Here is a 19,168-nt window from a genome sequence, read left to right as displayed (position 1 = left end):
TATGTGAACAAAATATTTGTAAATATACAAATATTTTAGGTTCTCTTTCCTTGATGACAATACAAACTATCTGCTAGTTTAAGGAAATGGTCTGGAACTAGCTGCCTGAAAAAAAAAAATCAAAATCCATCAAGCAAATGTCAGAACTGACAATAGTCATTCAATAGTTGTGGAGAGAGACTGTGTGCCTGAAGTAAGAAGGGAACAAGGTTTGTACCTCTCCCAGATACTCTCTGGAAAGAAGGGTGATCTGAAGTTATAAAACTATGAGAAAAAAATGACCCCCTCCATTCCTTTTCTACCCTTGCCACTGAACCAAGAAGGCTTGAAAGCAGGGGAAGGAGGGAGGGTAGTCGCAGAAGTCATATCTGGACTGTGGTCAGTATGGTTCCCTGGGCCATGGTAGGTGTTATACCGTATTCTATGGAAAGGTGGCATGTACATGCCCAGAGTCCGGAGGGTCGTTGAATGAAGGACTTCATCTGTTTTGGCTGCAAATAAGTTGGTCTTGTCAAAGGGGAGGTCTTCAACTTTCTGCTGGAGGTGCACCATGATGCTCTCCGTATAAACGACAGTCAAGGCTGTGATCCGGGCAGCAGTGTCAGCCATGTCCATGGCAGACTGTAATGCTGTGCAGGAGATGGTATGCCCTTAATGCATGACATTTATCAAAATCGGCCTCTTGTGCTACTGGAGTTTAGAATAGTTGAAGTAATCATAATCATCTAGCATAGCAGTGTAATTTGCTGCTCTAAGAATCAAGGTAGCTGAAGAATAGAGCTTCTGACCCATGATGTCCATCTGTTTATGGTCCTTGTCTCGTGGACTGGACCTCATATTAGGCTGTTTTGCCCTGTGTCCGAGTCGACTACTAAGGAGTTTGGGGGCGGATGTGTAAAGAGAAAGTCCATGCCTTTAGGTGTTATAAAATACTTGCAGTCAGCCCTCTTGTTGGTGGGGGTAATGGATGCTGTTATCAGCAGGGTCCATAATGGCTTCATCCATTGGGAGGGAGATCCTGGAGGATGTGGGGAACTGTAAAGTACTTAAAAGGCAATATGGTTTCTCTTGCACTTCCTGCAAGTCCTGTTCTTGTGCCAGGGCTATTCTTTTAAAAAGTTCTTGGAACTGTTTAGAATTGTCGGATGGAGGAGGGGTGGTAGAAATAATAGCCTCGTCTGACAAAGTGGAAGAGTTGTATAGAGGGTTCTTCCCCCTCAGATAGAGTTGTCCAAGTCAGATTGAATAGGGAGAGTTCGGTGCTGTGACTGATGGTGTAGATTGAGAAGACTGAGGTGGTCTTTTTGATGTTGATTACAGAGCAGTGTTATGGCTCCTATGAGAAGACCAAGAAACCCAGGGGTGTGTGTGTGGGGGGAGGGAGTGGTCCAATGTTGTGAATATCATGTGCTGGTGAAGGAGGGTGAGGATGTCTGGAGGAGTGAGACTCCGAAGGTGACTTGGATTTGAATGCTGAGATGAGAAGCGTCTGTGTGGCTCAGTGCCAGCTTCACTGGGGGAGACTGATGGGACTGGATCTCAGTGAGTGAATGGACTGCACTGATGAGCATGGAGATGGCATTGCTGATGAGGCCTGGATGAAATGGGACATACAGTGCTGTGGACGTTGTGGTGGCAGTGCTGAGGCTGAGCATGTGGTACTCAGTGCTGCAGGCACCATCAGAGATGATGTCTTGTGGGGTGGCATTTCGGTGCAGGTCTTTTTGGTGCCACATCTGATGCCATCTCCAGAGCCGTGTGCAGTGCCAGTCTGTGTCCAGAAGATGTCAGATTCTGCCAGTGAGGTTGATGCCACCGGTGCCAACTGCTTTTGATTGGGCTTAGAGTGGGTCCTTTTGTGTGGTACCAATGACTTAGGCAGTACTGCACTGGAGGTGCCAGGCTTATTGCAATGCTCATCCTCAAAGAGCTTGGTACCGGGGGTAGCGATTTGCCCAGGGAAACTGGACCAACAAATAATATTTTTCAACCGAGAATTACACCCAAAGCTAACCTCTTTCAAAATGATTGGCATCTCCTATTATTCTCAATGGAACTGGGGCTACAGGTACTTTCAACTGAAAGTGTTTCAAAATAGCCGCCACCTCCCACTGTTCCAATAAGAGTAAAGATAAGCTGTCCTCTGGGAAGATGGTGGTTCTTGATAAAAACAGAGTGTTGATTAATAATCCTGAAATAAAAATTAACTATAGTTTTTGAAGAAATATTCCTTGTGTATCAGATTTAAGCCCATTGCCAGATAGTACTAACAGTGATTTTCTTAAGAGCTATTACCTCTGTGTATGGCACAATGAGCAGTCACTTGGGTACAGGCACAGAACCCCACCTCCCCGAATCCCACACACTTGATAAAAGGGAAGAAGTCACTCCTAATACTGGTGATAACAACTACAGTAGAACTTCAGAGTTATAACACCAGATGGGGTGGACTGGTAATCAAAACAGGCCCGGGAAATGGGTTGAGAACAGCCCTCCCCATGACATTACCCTGCACGCCCCTCCCGCTTTCCCTGCATCCAGGGCAGGCTCTAGGTTTTTTGCCGCCCCAAGCAAAAACATTTTTGGCTGCCCTCCCTCCCCCCGTGAGGGTGTCAGGATACAGCACAAGGGGGCTGGGTTCCTGGGCAGGTGTTTGTGTGGGGGGGGAAGGGTTCAGGGCCCTGAAAGTAGCGGGAGGGGGAATTGTTTAGAGAGCCAGACAGAAGATGGAGATCCAGGTGGGCAGCAGGGAGGCGGGACGGGGAGGGAGAAGAGGAGACGGGGTCCCAGCAGGGTTCCAGTAGGAGGTGGGGTGCAGGGTTGCTGGGCAGAGGTTGAGCTGGGGGAGGAGAAAAGAAGGGGGAAGAGGTGGTCGCGGGACAGTGGGCAGGGGCACACAGACGGGGGGGACAGCTGGGCAAGGGGGGTACACAGGCAGGGAAGTTGTGGGGGAGAACACACAGGTGGGGGAGGTACACGGGCGGGAGAGGGGGCGTTGCGGGGGGGGGGGAACCGCACGGGAGGGAAGGTGGCCGGCCGGAGGGGGGAGACAGAGCGCAGAACCACGCGGCTGGCGAGCCCTGGTAAATACAGTACAGTACTGTTAAATGTAAACTACTAAAAATAACGAGAAATCTTTAAAAACGATTTGACAAGGTCAGGCAACTGCTCTGTGCCTGCTTCATTTAAATTAAGACTATTAAAAACATTTTTCTTTTGTATTGTAAAATTTTAAAGCTGTATTAAGTCAATGTTCAGTTGTAAACTTTTGAAAGAACAGCAATGACGTAGTGTTCAGAGTCTGAAATATTTCAGAGTTACAAACAACTTCCATTCTCAAGAGGTTTGCAACTCTGAGGTTCTACAGTTCTAGGAAGAGAGAGGACTTATGCCACACTTCAAGGCAGAGGAGGGGCAACATTTATCGGTTCTACAAACAGATCAAGATCATAACAGGAACCTGTTTGACTCCCAGTGCTCATGTGGAAATAATCATGAGAATGTCAGTTTTTACTCTTGAATACGGCTGCAGATACAGGCTGGTCTTTCCAAAAAATGTTGACCCCAGGATCGGTTATCTACTAAAACACTAACATGCCTTTTATTTCACCTGATATTGTTCTGACTTATATTCCTTGTAACACCCATCTCAAACGTTAGTCACCTGAGATTATCACCTTTCTATATAATTTTTCCAATTATTAATTACTCTATTATTTTAATCTTATCTATTTTCCAAATTTGTCAAGCTATGGCTTTCAGCCATTGTATTATGCTATACAGTAATTCCTCATTTAACACTATAGATATATTTCAGAAAATGATCATGTTAACTGAAAACGTGTTATGCGGGGTCAATTTTCCCATTGAAAATAATGGAAAAGGTGGGGGTTGTGTTTCAAGTGGTGGTGTCTGTTGGGATCGGGATATAAGGTTGGGGGAGAAAGGGGACTGGGTTACAGCAGGGAGGGGAGGTGTTTGGCTCTGGGGAAGGTAAGGGAAGGGGAGGAGAGGGGAGTGGGATTGGGTTGGGAGTATGTCCCTGTGACAAGTCTGCCGGGATCCTCACTGCATCTGGCGAGGGGGGAACCACCAGGGAATGGCACGGTGAGTGGTGAACCCTCCGCCACTTTGCGGGGAGGCAGGGGAAGCCCCATGCAGCAGCTGGCAATGGGCTGGCTGGGGAAATAGTGTTATTCCGGGGATGGTCGTGTAATTCAAAAAACATTCCCCAAAAAAATCGTGCTATCATGAAAACTGTTAAGCGGGCACATGTTAAATGAGGAATTACTGTATTTCTCTCTGATAGACTGAAGAGCCCATTATTAAATATTTGTTCCCTGTGTAGATAATCAGACTGTGATCAAATCACTCCTTAGCCTTCTATTTTTTAAACTAAATGGATTGAGCTCCTTTAATCTCTCACTATAAGGCCGTGGTCACCAACCAGTAGATCGTGAGCTACCGGTAGATCTCAGGGGCTCTAAGAGTAGCTCTTGAGCCCTCTCAACTGCACATCTGCACAGTACATTTACAGTAGAGGAGCAGCTATTCACTGAGCAACAACACAGGTGAGTAGCTGCGAGGAATGGTGGGAGCTGGGAGGGCTGAAACACCCCAGCCAGCTGACCGTGGCTTTCACAGCTGGAGCTAGGCGCAGCCTCCCTGGGCTGAGCACAGGGCAGCCGGGCTGGAGGGAAGAGAAGCAGCTGCCCAGCCAGCTGGCCATGGCGCTCAGCCAGGGTGCACCACGCTCCACGTGGGCTGGCACAGAGGAGAAGCTGCCTGGTCTGCTGGATGTGGCATTCAGCCCAGAGGAGGCTGAACCGCGCTCCAGCTGATTGGGCGGCTTCCCCTCTGCTCCTGCCCACGTGGAGCTTGGTGGCACCCTGGCTGAGCACCATGGCCAGCTGGCCAGGCAGCCGCTTTTCTTCACTCCAGCCCGGCTGCCCTGCGGTCAGTCCGGAGGGAGCGCAGGTCGGAGGCTTCCCTCCATGGCTGGTGTAGGGGACTCCCTGCCCCCAACCTTGTTCCCTCTCCTCTGCCCCAAACTTGTCCCCCGTCCTCCTGGCCCCCTGTTCCCTCTCCCTTGCCTCCACGACCCTGCTGCAGAAACCTGTCCCCCGGCACCCTGCCCCCCCTGCAGAAACCAGTTCCTTCTGGCACCCTGTTTCCTACTACAGAAACCTGTCCCCCCCAGCACCCTGTCCCCTGCTGCAGAAACCTCTCCTGGCACCCTGCCCCCTCTCCCCTGCCCCCACTGGCACCCTGTTCCCTGCTCCAGAACCCATTAGCACTCCTCCCCAGTATTGTGTCCCCTGCTCCCAAATGACTTTTCTATGGGTCAGTGACCCCTGACTCAAGGCAGGTTCCCTGCCATTCTCATAAATAAAGACAATGCAGAAACTTTTTGTGTTTAACATAGTATTCTATTTAAAAATGAAGCCTGGCCAACAAACCCCCAATTGGGGCCAAGCCCCCATCTGGCCACAACCACTCCTGCACTCCCCCTTCCCCAGACCGTAGATCTGAGCCTATCAAACACTGGAACCTCATGCCCTCAGCCCCTCACATACCCCAACCCAAATTCCTGCACCCTCACATCTGCAAGCCTGTGGCTTGCTTAGTATCCCAACACTACCCAGCCTGGAGCCCCCTCCCCGAGCCAGTGTCCCCTTCTCCACTGCCACCTCCTCCTGCATCCAGATTTCCTCCCAGAGCTTGCACCTTTCACCTCTTCCCACACCCAAATCCCTCATTCCCACTCCAGAGCCTACACATCCTGTCAACACAGCAAGGGTCCAGCTAGACTGCAGGAGTTTTTCAGGATTCTGGAGATATCCCAGAAAAACTCTTCTGCATCCAGGGTTGCGTTTGTTCTTCCGCTTTTTTAGTGGAAGAGCAAACAGGCTCTTTTGGTCACCCCTATATTCCTCTTTCCACAAGGAATAAGGTGGCTTCCAAAATAAGGTTTTTTTTTCTGACATTTGGTCCAGTGTAGACAGGCCAAATATTGGAAAAACCTCTTCCTACAGAAGAATAAAAAAAGAAAAAAAAGCAGCAGTATAAGGATTGGGGATAGCAAGTGATGGAGAGGAGGAGAATAGAGAGGCGGGGCTTCAAGTAAGGGGCGGGGCGATAGATCTTGGCCTGTCATTTAAAAAGTGATCTTGGGTTTAAAAAGTTTGGAGACCACTGCTAAGGCATGCTTTCTAATCCTTCATTGCTCTTCTCTGAACTCCTTCAAATGTATCAACATCCTTCTTGAATTGCAGGTTCACTCACATTCTCTGGGTTCTACATCACAGAATCACATTAGCTCTTTTGGACACAGCACCAAACTGAGAGCCCACAGTCAGCTGATTACCTATCATAACACCCAAATCTTTTTCAGAGTCACTGCTTTGTCTCCTATTGTGTAAGTCTGACCTAAATTTTTGTTCCCAAATGTATACATTGACATTTAGCCATATTCAAATACATATTGTTTGCTAGCATTATTTACCATTCCTCTAATTTCTATGTCATCTTCAAACTATCAATATTGATTTTATGTTTTCTGTCAGGTCATTGACAAAAATGTTAGTTTAGCGCCAAGAACCAAATTTTGCAGGACCCCACTGGAAATACACGTGCTCTATTCAAGACTTACAATTGTCCAGTTTTTAATTCCATTTAATGAATGCCATACTAATTTTATATCATTCTAGTTTTTAATCAAAATGTCATGCAATGCCAGTCAAATGCATTTGGGAAAAAGTCTAAGTACATTATGTCAACTCTATTACTTTTATCAATCAAAACATGTAATCTCATCAAAAAGATACAAAGCTAGTTTTACAAGATCCGTTTTTCATAAACAATAATTACATTACCCTCCTTTAATTCTTTATTAATTGAGTCTTGAATCTGCCTCTGCATTACCCAACCCTGGATCAACAGCAGGCTGGCAGGCCTATAATTACCTATGACACCCTATTGAGCCAATTTTTAAAATGGGAAAATAGTTTTCTTCCAGTCTAGTCTGTTGGAATTTCTCCAGCACCACAGAACATATTGACAATTTACACTTGTCCAAGGAACTTCTCAGGGAGCTCTTTTAAAACTCTTGGATGCAAATTATCTGGACCAACTAATTTAAAGGCATCTAATTTTAGTAGCTGCTGTTGAACATACTTCAGATTCTAGTGGAATATAGAGTTCTGTCATCACCATAGTATTAAACTATAACATCTGTTTTTCCCCAAATGCAGAACAGAATCACTTATTGAAAACTTCTTCCTTGTCTGCATTATTATTGATATTTCAGCCATTTCCATCTAATGGATTAATACCACTATGAGGATTTTTCTTACTAATATATTTTAAAAATTCCTTATTGTTCTTAACTCTGATGGACATAGATCTTCTTGTGTTCCTTAGCTTTCCATATGATTTTTTTCCAATTCTTAACTTCTCATTTGTATTCATTACTACCAGTTTCCCTCTTCTTCCATGTTATATTCTTTTTCCCCAATTTTTTTTTTTATGGCTGCCTTTACTTTTCCTCTAAACCAAGTAATTTTTTTAACCGGTAAGTTGTACTCTCTCACTTGTGAAGAAGTTAGTTTTTTGGACATCTAGTAAAGATGATTCCCAATCATTCACATTTTTCTGATTAAATATTTCCTCACAGCTGATTTGGCTTATGGTTTTTTTTAAGCTTTGTGAATTTTCTCTATTAAAATAACAAGTGTGTATAAACATACACAACTACTACTCTGGACTTCATATTCAGCTTATATATTATGAATATGATCCCGTCATGATCACTTGTACCTAAGTTACCCCTAACAGTTAGTTTTGTAATCAGTTACTCTAACTGTTAGGATGATGATAGGATGAAGATTGAAGATGATACTAAGCTGGGAAGGGTGGCAAGTGCTTTGAACTGTAGGTTATAATTCATAATGATCTGGACAAACTGGAGAAATGGTTTGTGGTTAACAGGATGAAATGCAACAAGGAAAAATGCAAAGTACTCCACTTAGGAAGGAATATTCAGTTGCACTGATACAAAATGGGAAATTAGGGTCTAGGAAGGAGTAGAGAGAATAAGAACTAGGACAAGAAGCAAAGGGCTAAAATTGCAGCAAGGGTTTAGGTTGGACATTAGGAAAAACTTCTTGGCTGTAAGGGCGGTTAAGCACTGGAATAAATTACCTATGGAGGTTGTGGGATCTCCAGCATTGGAGATTTTTAAGAGCAGGTTAGACAAACACCTCTCAGGGATGATCTAGATGGTGCTTGGTCTTGCCATGAGTGCAGGGCACTAGACTTAATGACTTCTTGAGGTTCCTCCAAGTTCTATGTTTCTATCAATCTGTAATAAAAATCCCTTTGTAGGCTGAAACACTGCTTTAGATATGAACTTGTCACCTATTATGTTCAGTGATTCTAGGATGTTTTAGTATTAACACCATGAGGTTCCCAAATGTGTCACTCAAAGTGAATTCCCCCATGATCATAGTCCTTCCCCCCCATACATTCTAGATAAATGCTAAAAGAGGTGGTCCTCCTCTTCCCTAGGGTGTGTCTAGACTACATGCCTCCTTCGACGGAGGCATGTAGATTAGCCAGATCGGAAGAGGGAAATGAAGCCGCGATTAAAATAATCGCGGCTTCATTTAAATTTAAATGGCTGCCCCGATCTGCCGATCAGCTGTTTGTCGGCAGATCGGGGGAGTCTGGACGCGATGCCCCGACAAAGAAGCCTTTCTTCATCGACACAGGTAAGCCTCGTGAAACCAGGTTTACCTGTGTCGATGAAGAAAGGCTTCTTTGTCGGGGCATCGCGTCCAGACTCCCCCGATCTGCCGAAAAACAGCTGATCGGCAGATCGGGGCAGCCATTTAAATTTAAATGAAGCCGCGATTATTTTAATCGCGGCTTCATTTCCCTCTTCCGATCTGGCTAATCTACATGCCTCCATCGAAGGAGGCATGTAGTCTAGACACACCCCTAGTGTCTGTAATAGACACTAATACCCTTTCTTGTGCTTTATCTATTTTGACATTGATTTATATGCACTTAAGATAATTGTCTTCTGAATTATCAGTGAGAAAAAGGTAATGCCATTTTGACATGGAATGCCATTCAGACTCCCCTTTAGCCTGCTTGATTCTTCCTAAATCCATTGATTTTAACATTCCAATAGCAAGAAGCATCCTACTAGCTTTCAGTGATACCAACTAGATCAAATTTATGCTCATAAGTGAGAAACTCCAATTCTTCTTGTTTGTTACCTATAGTCCTAGCACTGGTGTATAGAAAATTCAAGAAGTTTTTCTCTTCATATCCCTTTATTCCCCTTGATTTTTTCTGAACATCTCTACTTTGAGCTTAGTGCTCATATCGTCCCTCTTTTTACCCTCCGCTACTGCTATTAGTTTAACTTCCTCCTGACTATTCTAGTCAGCCAGTCACGAGAAGACTGGTCCCCGCCTTCTAGTGAAGTGGAGGCCATGAAACCTACACAACTCCTTCTCCCTACAGAAAGTATACCACTCTTCCATAAAACAAAAACCTTCTGCCCTTCACCATTTACCTAACCAGTGACTCAAAAATCTCCTTTCTGTCTTGAGACAGGTCATACTCCACATCTCCTTTGGGCCATATTCATACTTGCATAATTTAAAGGTCACACATAAATCCAGATATGTTCTCCCTGAGTTCTGGTATCTGTGCTGATGACCAGTCTCTCGGTGACCGTGGCCAGAATCCCAGGCACAGCATGCTCCAGGCAGCTTTGAGATATAGTTAGGGGGAAGGGAGGCACACGCAGTATGACAAGGGCCTGCTGCTTTGAGGGTAGGCTGCCTCCAGTCCCACCCCTTCTAACTGAGGGAGTGTGGTGCCTTCCGGGAGCATGTTGCCATCCCCAACAATTCTGTCAGTTTCCCCTGTGGTATAATGATGGATTTCAGTACAGTAGAATCTCAAAATTACTATGAACACTGGTCAACCTTATTTGGAACTGAAATTACACAATCAGGCAGCAGCAGAGACAAAACCACCCCCCCCCCCCAAATACAGCATAGTACTGCATTAAATGTAAACTACTAAAATAAAGGGAAAGTTTAAAAAGATGTAATAAGGTTAGAACACTTCTTTTGAGCTTGTTTTATTTAAATTAAGATGGTTAAAGCAGCAGTTTTCTTCTGAATAGTAAAATTTTGAAGAAGTCACTGTTCAGTTGCAAACTTTTAAAATAACCAACATTCTGTTCAGAGTTATGAACATTTCACAGTTAGGAAAAACCTCCATTCTTGGAGTATTCATAACTGAGATTTGACTGTATTTCCACTTGTAATATTATCTTCATATGGATTTGCTGAATGGGTTTCATGCTATACTTCCCATTACAAAACAAAGAACCTAGTGGAATCTTGTATCCGTTACAAAAGATTTGGATCACCACAAAACTAATTCTATTATGTAGAAGATAGTCTATTACACTCTTCATCTTCTGGTGCTTCAAAGGGTCTCATAGTGTTGGCTAATTTCTTTTGAGTAATTGATAAACGTGTCCCTATGACAACAAGTGAGTCACATTTAATATCATTCCTTGACTGTCTCAAGTATTTTTTTCTAAGGTTGCTCACTCCCAGATGATGGCACACTATGAAATCCTCTGGAGTAGGGGGAGCTGGGCAGGGGGATGTCTCCAGTCTTGGAAAACCTCAAGAGACGGTTTTGGGGATGGATGGTTTTTCCGGAGACTCACAACCTCTCCAATTCTTAGGAAAGGCAACAATGTCCTATTCTCTGTAATCTACGATTGATCGCCCTGTTCCTCCAGGTTCAAAGTGTAACTGAGGAGATATGGTAGTTTAAAGATTCTCTTGCTGAAAGGAGGAAGGGACCTATTCCTTCTTTAAAGCTTCAGTGGATGTTTTGTTTCAGTACTTCCTGAACTGCTTATCAATAAAGAATTTGGAAGGATAATCAGATGTTGGATAGCAATTTTAGTTTCTTCAAATGGAGCCATAGTTGTCCCTCCCCCCCCCAACCACCCCCCAACAAATCTTTGGATTTTTTGAACATATAGCAAATCAGTCAAATGAAACATCTCTCTTGAAAAAAGTAAGAAGGGAAATCTAGTTCAAAGTAGATTTCTCCTCCCCCCCCCCTCAACTGACTCATCTGACCACTGATATCCACGATAAAAACTGCAGCCAATATTCTCAGGTATGAAGCTCATGTATACAACCTTAGTCTTAGTGCTGATCCTATTCTAAATTTGTCTTAGCTGAGATTTAGGAGATTCCAGGGAAACTTTCTTGCTTGTCTGGAAACGGTAGCAATAGGATGTGTGGTAGAGAAGCAAAGGGATTCTGAAAAACAAACATGATTCCATGCCATAATGCCCATATTTCATCAAAGAGAATTTCATCTGTGCTGATCCAGTGTGCCTACACAAAATGTGGGAGCTGAGTTTCTGTAGCCTGTCATTTCTGTCTGCATTTCAGAAAATAGAGGATCCTTCAAACCCTTCGCAGAAAGCCAAAATAATTTAAGTTTAGATGATTTAAGAAGAAAAACTTTCAAAACCACTGAAGAAACTGACTTTAGTTAAAAATCTTTTTTTTTAAATTGTGTAAAAGCTCTGCCATAAAAGGAGACATACAGTACATGCCACTCTGAGGAAAATAATTCTGTAAAGGAGCTTTTCTAAGGGTTCTTCCTGAGACCAGGCTAATAGCAAAATTATGGTCTTCATTCATAGATTTTAAGGCCACAAAAGACACAGAGATGGAGAACACCCCATTTTGAAAACCGTCTGATATAAAGAGGATTGAGAAGTTAATTTATTTCTAGACTGCACAATCATTCTGTAGTATCAACTAGACCACAAGTTTCCTCAGACCACTGATTTGATAAAGCTGGTTAAGATTTCATAGTTAGTTTCACTTGACCTTTATTCATAGCCATTTTAATTATTTAGAAAGAAGAGCATACGGTCCAAAATAAATAGAAATCCAAATTTAAGTAGAACTTACATTAACTATAGATTCCTTCGTTTGAGCCATGTCTGAAATAACCCCATCTGTAATAATGAGAAGAACAAAATACTGGGAGCCATCTTTTACCGAGGAAGCATATCTGAAAGAACAGCAACAAAAAATTGTAACAGAAAGCAGTCTAATATATCAAATTATATTTTCATAATTCAATTGCTTACAAAAAAAGTAATATTGAAGGTCTATGCTAGGCCCCTCAAAAGAAAAAAAACATTCATAATTGAAACAATCAACTCTCCCTTTAGCGGAGTAGGTTATAACAAAGTAACTGTGGCATATGTGATAATTATGTGTTAACAGATAACTGCAGAAGCAACTGAACAAAGTTCTCAAGAAGTGTAAGAAGTATATTGTTGATGGATTAGAGCCTCAGTGGTAGACAAGGCAATGTAGCATCTGGTAATGTCTTAGAAGCGTATTAACTATTAGTAGGGCCATATAAGAAAACACTTTCCATTTTGGGCAATTTCACGGACAGGATTTAAAAAAAATGTAGACTTCATGATTTTAGCTATTTAAATCTGAAATTTCATTGTGTTATAATTGAAGGGGTCCTGACCCAAAAAGGAGTTGTGGGGAGGCAGGGGTTGCAAGGTTATTGTAGGGGGATTATGGTTCAGCTTCCCTTATTTCTGCACTGCTGCTAGTGGTAGCACTGCCTTTTCAGTTGGGGAGCTGCAGAGCAGCAGCTACTGGCTTGATGCTCAGCTCTGAAGGGAGATCAGACAACAGTAGCAGCAGCGCGGAAGTTGTGGGTATTATATTGTCACTTTTACTTTTGTGCTGCTGCCTGCAGAGCTGGCCCACTCTGTGGCTGCCCAAATCTGATGCCTTCGATTCCTTACTCCATGATCTAGTAGAGTTTAAGCCTGATATAAACTTTATATACTTGGACTGGTGTAAGATGCATCAGCAATCTGCAATGAGTAACTGAAAGACAAACTTCCAGGTACCAGCACAGTTCAAAATAGTTGTGACTGTTGTTTTTCAGTTACATTTTAAACAAATAAGGAAAAAGCTCTGAGCTATATAATTACAGATTTATTCTTGGGCCATATGGGAATGAAATTAACTTTTAAGAAAGTTCAGTTTAATCAAGGCACAAATCAATCAAAAGTAGCATGTTGTGCATTTCAGTTGTTAAACAACTAAAATACTTGTTACAACAACATGGAAGGAACTAAGACTATACTCCAACAGTGTTACTGTTGAGATAAATCAACCACATTAAAAAAACAATCCAAAACCTGAGATTTAAGATGTATAAGTAGTTATTGGTGATATCTGCAATACTAAATGTGCTGTTTAGTAACTGAATAGACAACTTAGGAGCTATCGTCCCAGTAACTTTGCAGTCTGTGATTGTTTACGGAACTGCCTGAAAGAATCTGGACTTCAATGGTTAACTGGGTGACATTGTTTCCCTAGACTACGGTTTCATGTTCTGGAAAAAATGGTTATTTACTTTCGTAACTGTTGTTCTTTGCAATGTGTTGCTCATGTCCATTCCACTTAGGTGTGTGTGCATCGTGTGCATGGATTGTTGGAGAGTTCTCCCGTAGTGGTACCTGTCAGGCCAGTAGGGGAACCCCGTGGAGTGGCGCCACTATATCGGTGCATATATACCCCCACTGGCCCTCCACCTTCTCAGTTCCTTCATTCTGGAATGCTCCAACGCAGGGAAAGTGGATGGGATGTGGAATGGACATGAGCAAAACATCTCAAAGAACCACAGTTACGAAAGTAAGTAACCATTTTTTCTTCTTCTAGTGCTTGCTCATGTCCATTCCACTTAGGTGACTCCAAAGCTAAAACCCCAGGAGAGACAGACTAAAACCTACTGAGAGACAGACTGAAACACAACCATGCCCAGGGCAGCATCCTCCCTGGCCTGCTACATAATGGCATAGTGGTTTGCAGAAGTGTGCACCAATGACCAGGTAGCTGCCCTGCAAATTTCTACAATGGGCACCTGGGCTGCAAAGGCCATGGAAGATGCTTGGGCCAGTAATGGGCGGAGCCGGAACTTGCTCATAGCACACTTTGATACAATCTGTGAACCCAGATGAGATACACTGGGCCAACACAGGGTGGCCCTTCATCCTGTCTGCTATAGATATGAACAATTGAGGGAATTTATGGACGGGTCTGGTCCTCTCTAAATAAAAAGCTAAACCACATCTCACATCAAAGGTGTGTCTAGACTACGTGGCTCCATCGACGGAGCCATGTAGATGAGTGTACTCGGCAAAGGGAAATGAAGTGGCGATTTAAATAATCGCCGCTTCATTTACATCAAAATGGCCACCGTGCTGTGCCGATCAGCTGATTGTCAGCACGGTAGGCTAGACAGGGATCAGCTGACCCCAGATCCCTTTGTTGTCAGATCCTGTTTTTAAAAAAAACAAAACATACAACCATGTCTGCTCTCTTCTCACTTGCATGGTGCATTGTTTGATGGGATACTCCAAGGCCATTTACTGTTTGGATTTGATGACAAAGGGATCTGGGGTCAGCTGATCCCTGTCTAGACTGCCGCGCTGTGCTGACAATCAGCTGATCGGCACAGCGCGGTGGTCATTTTGATGTAAATGAAGCGGTGTTTATTTAAATCGCCGCTTCATTTCCCTTTGCTGAGTACACTCATCTACGTGGCTCCATCGACAGAGCCATGTAGTCTAGACACACCCCAAGAGTGTGTAGAGCTGCTCTGTCCCAGAGCTATGGGGCTTTGGGTAAAAAACAGGAAGAAAAATGTCCTGGTGAACAAGGAAGTAAGACACCACCTTGGGCAAAAAGGCAGGGTGAAGGCACAGCCTGACCGTATCCTTAAAAATACCATGTACAGGGAGTCCACGGATAGGGCCCTCAGTTCTGACACTCGCCTAGTCAAAGTAATGGCTATCAAGAAAGACATCTTTCAGAAAAGGTGCAGAAGGGAGCATGTTGCCAACAGCTCAAATGGGGGACCCATGAGCTTTTTGAGAACTAGATTTAGGTTGCAAGAGGGCAAGGGCTCGCGTACCTGGGGGTAGACCCTATCCAACTCCTTAAGAAAACAATGTACCATGGGATATGAGAAAAAGGCCCTGCCACTGAGCCTGAATGAAAGGCTGAGATGGCAGCTAGGTGCACTTGTACTGAGGAAGGGGCCTGAGCCTAAGACCCAAGAGATAATCCAATATAGCAGGCACAGGGGCCTCCATAGGCGAGAATCCCATACCTTCTGACCAGAGAATGAACAGTTTTCACTTTTCCAGTTAAGAGGTCCGAGTGAGAGGCTTATGGCTTCCCAAGAGAACTGCCTAGACCTGGTCTGAACACTGCCTCTTCATAGCCATCAGCCATGGAGCTTCCATGACATGAGGTGCAAAGAGAGGAGGTTAGGATGCTATGGTGTGCCAAACTCCTGAAAGATTAGGTCTGGGCACAGGGAGAAGGTTAGAGGCTGCTCTACTGAGAGCGCAAGAAGTGCTGGAAACCAATGCTGACGAGGCCACGCTGGGGTCATCAGGGTTACAAAAGCCTGAAATTCCCTGACCCTGAGAATTATACAGTGGATCAGTGGGAAGGGGGTGAAGGCATACAGCAGGCCCCGAGGCCAAGGGATCATGAGAGCATCCCCCAGACACCCTGGGATGTGGTTGAATAGGGAGCAAAAATGGGGACACTTCCTGTTGCTATCGCAAACAGGTTCATGTGGGGATAGCCCTATTTTCTGCAGGTGGGGTATGTCCACCCTGAGGGACCACTTGTGCCCCTTGAAAGACCTGCTGATGAGATCTGCCAACCTGTTCTGGGCCCTGGGAAAGTAAATGGACACTGGGTGAATACAATGAGCTATGCAGAACTCCCAGAGAAAGACAGCCTCTCTGCAGAAGGGATAGGAGCGAGCACCACCGTCTGTTTATATAAACCATCGCTGCTGTGTTGTCCATCAAAATTGAAATGCACCTGTTTCAAAGCTGCCACAGGAAAACACCGCATGCGAAGTGAATAGCTCTCAACTCCCTGACATTGATATGAAGAGAGAGGTCTGCTGGGCCCCACATATTGTGTGTCCGTAGTTTCCTGAGATAGACGCTTCCAACACAGGCTGGGGAACCTATCACCAGATGAATAGATGGGGAAAGACAAAGGAAGGGCATTCCTTCAGACCACCTCCTTGCAAAGACACCAGTTGAGGGATCTCAACACGTCTGCAGGCACCATTACCACCGCGTCCATATGCTGGAATGCTGAGCTGTGGGTCCGCGCCAGCGATAGTTGGAGTGGACATAACCTGAGCCTGGAATGCTGTACCACGTAAGTGCAGGCCGCCATGAGCCCTAGCAGCCTCATGCAGCAGCGGGGCCATCGTGGTGGGGAAATGACTGGAGGCACAGGATGGCCTACTTTAATGTCGTGAAGCACCCCATGGGCAGGGAGGTTCTGGTCCTCATCGCATCCAGGAAACCCCCCACAAACTGTATTGTTTGAGTGGGGACCAGGGTGGATTTAGCCTTGTTTAGGATAAGGCCCAGCCTGATGAACGTCTTCCTAACAAGGGATATGTGGCAGATTACCTGGGACGGGAAGGAGCCTGTTATAAGCCAATTATCCAGGTATGGATAAATCTGGACCCATGGCTTCCTCAGGAAAGTGGCCACTACTGCCATATACTTTGTAAAAACTCTGGGGGCCATAGAAAGGCCAAAGGGAAGGGCCGTAAACTAATGGCTGTGACCCACCATAAAACGGAGGAATCACTTGTGCATGGGTGCGATAGAAATGTGAAAATAGGCATCTTTGAGATTGAAGGCAGAGTACTGGTCTCCCATGGCTAGGCAGGAATGATGGAGGCCAAGGTTACCATTTTCAACTTTGACTTTAATATGAAAGTATCCCTTAGGTCCAGAATAGAGCAGAAGCTGCCCTTGGCCTTTGGGACTAGGAAGTAGCGGGAGTAGAAACCCTTTTCCCTTAGGTCCTAGGGTCCTCCTGTACTGCCCCCAGCTCTGCCTCAAAGGGCAGGTCCTGAATCATGTTCTGGACTTCTCATGGAATGCCAGACACCTGAAAGCCATGTGTCCCTGTGCAGGACCAGGCCTGTGCCACAGTAGAGCCTGTTGCATCCGTGGAGTCCAGGGTTGCCTGAAATGCCACCTGGGACACTACATTGCCCTCCTTTGACAAGGCCCTAAACTCCTGCCTCGAGTCCTGGGGCAGTGACTCTCAAAATTTGTCTATAGCTGCCCATGAGTTGAAGGAGGATTTGCTGGTTAGCAATCCTGAGTATGAGACCCCCTGAGACGTAGGCCTTGCGACTCAACAGGTCTGATCATTTGGCTTCACTGTTTTTGGGGTAGGTGCAGGTTGGCCCTGATGTTCGCAGTGCTTAGTGGCCTGTACCACTATCAAGCCTGGTGGCAGATACGAGGACAGGTGCTCATGGCCCACCTGGGGGACAATGCACCACTGTTCTGCCCTCTTATCTGCAGGCAGAATAGATGCTGGCATCTGCCAGAGGGCCTTAGTGATTGTGCCCTCTGTCTTGAATTCAAGGACAAGGCCACTTGAAACAGCACCTCTGTATTGAGGATGGTCGACTGTCGGGTCAGAGTCCTCAGAGGCCCATTCAAGTTGGACCCTAGACTTTGGGCCAGTCTCTGGAGGAGTTCTTGGCTGGCCCAGGAGTCCATGGCCAGCATTGATGAGGAGGTCAACCTAGGGCCTCACCGGGAGAGGACGATGAGTACTCATGTACTGTCACATCCTCCAGTTCGTGCAGCCACTCCAATTCCTGAGAGTGGACAGATTGCCCTGACTGCCCTTAATTCCTGATACCCTCAGGAATGGGTGTCCTGATGGGTGCTGAGGGATTCATCCTGTACCACCGAGGCCTCCGGTGCCAGGGCACTAGGCAATGGGGTGGCCAAGGCTAGGGCCCAGATTCCCCAACATGAGGATCCTGCTGTGAAGAGAGCACTCTCTTGGGCCTGGTGGTACGCCCACAGGGTCCAAAACAGCCACTGGTCTGGGTGCTGCCACTGTGGAGGCCAGGTCTGTGATTTTCCCGAGATGCTATCATGGCACTTGCAGTGCCAGGAGCGAGAGCGGCGCTGGGACCTGGAACGGTGCCGGGACTGGGATCAGGTTGGGTGTCCGAGTGGCACCGGGAGTGGGAACAAGAAAGCGACGCCCTGGACTGCATTGACTCCACATCGGAATTTGTCGAGTAACCTAACTCTGACCAAGGCAGGGCTGAGGTTGGACCTGGGGATTGGTGCCTCTGCATGTGCCAAACCATGGAAGCTGGCTTGCCCTGGTGCTGCATCAGCAGTGGAGCATCAAGTGCTCCGGTGCTGTGGACTGGGCCGCCGGGATGAGCATGCTAGACACCGAGCTCTCCCTGGATTCCAGTACTGGTAGCCTCGCTATCTCAGAAGGACCTGTTGGGTGCTGGTGTAGATGTGAGTGCTGGGGACTGCAGCACCACACGGGGAACCAGTGCCGAGGGTGGTGCGAGCCTAGCCGGGGGGGTGGGCCTGTGCCAATGACAAGGCACAGGCCTGAGGCCGGTCCTTGTGCTCCAGAGGAGGCAAGGGCGAATCAGCAGTCAGCTTGATCAATGCCTGAGCTGCCTTGAATACACCCGGAATGGAGGGTCTTTCAACCGGAACCAGCTCCTCCATTTTACCGTGGCTCTTGGTCATGCTCGACTGGCCACGCTCTGATCTAGGAGCAGCAGACCTTGTGGACAGTGTGAGCACGAAAGGTTGCCCCGACTGGGGGCACACCACAGGCTGGGTTAGAAACCTGCCCCTCTCCAGCCTCCTCTTCTTGTGCGGCATCAGTGATTGAGATTGATGCCACATCGCAGGGTGCCTCGACACCGATGAGGCTCCTCAAGACCCAAGTTTCTCCCGCAGTGAGGGCCAGTGCCACATCTGCTGATTCCATCAGGAGTATCTTCAAGCATGAATCTCTCTTTTGCTGAGTCTAGGGCTTAAAACTGCGGCAGATTCTGCAGTTAGCCAGGTCGTCGGCCTCATTCAGACACTTCAGGCACAAATTGTGTGGGTCACCATAGGCATAGGGTTGGAAGAGTCAGCACAGGACTTAAA

At 45.9% G+C, this 19,168-nt stretch overlaps 1 protein-coding gene across 8 annotated transcripts in view; it reads right to left on the bottom strand.

Moving 5' to 3' along the window:
• The window catches only part of CPNE8 (copine 8), a 220,726-nt gene that overhangs the window by 13,452 nt on the left and 188,106 nt on the right, over nucleotides 1-19,168 (bottom strand). For all 8 annotated transcript variants that reach the window (XM_006120408.5, XM_014572184.4, XM_025183253.3 and 5 more), the window contains one exon: nucleotides 12,042-12,144. In XM_006120408.5, the coding sequence (XP_006120470.1) occupies nucleotides 12,042-12,144 (103 nt within the window). The remainder of the gene's footprint in view (nucleotides 1-12,041; nucleotides 12,145-19,168) is intronic.

This window comes from Pelodiscus sinensis, chromosome 1 (assembly GCF_052426305.1).
Source record: "Pelodiscus sinensis isolate ZL-2025 chromosome 1, ASM5242630v1, whole genome shotgun sequence".
In the NCBI taxonomy this organism is placed as follows: domain Eukaryota; kingdom Metazoa; phylum Chordata; order Testudines; family Trionychidae; genus Pelodiscus; species Pelodiscus sinensis.
This window is presented reverse-complemented; position numbering and strand designations above follow the sequence as displayed.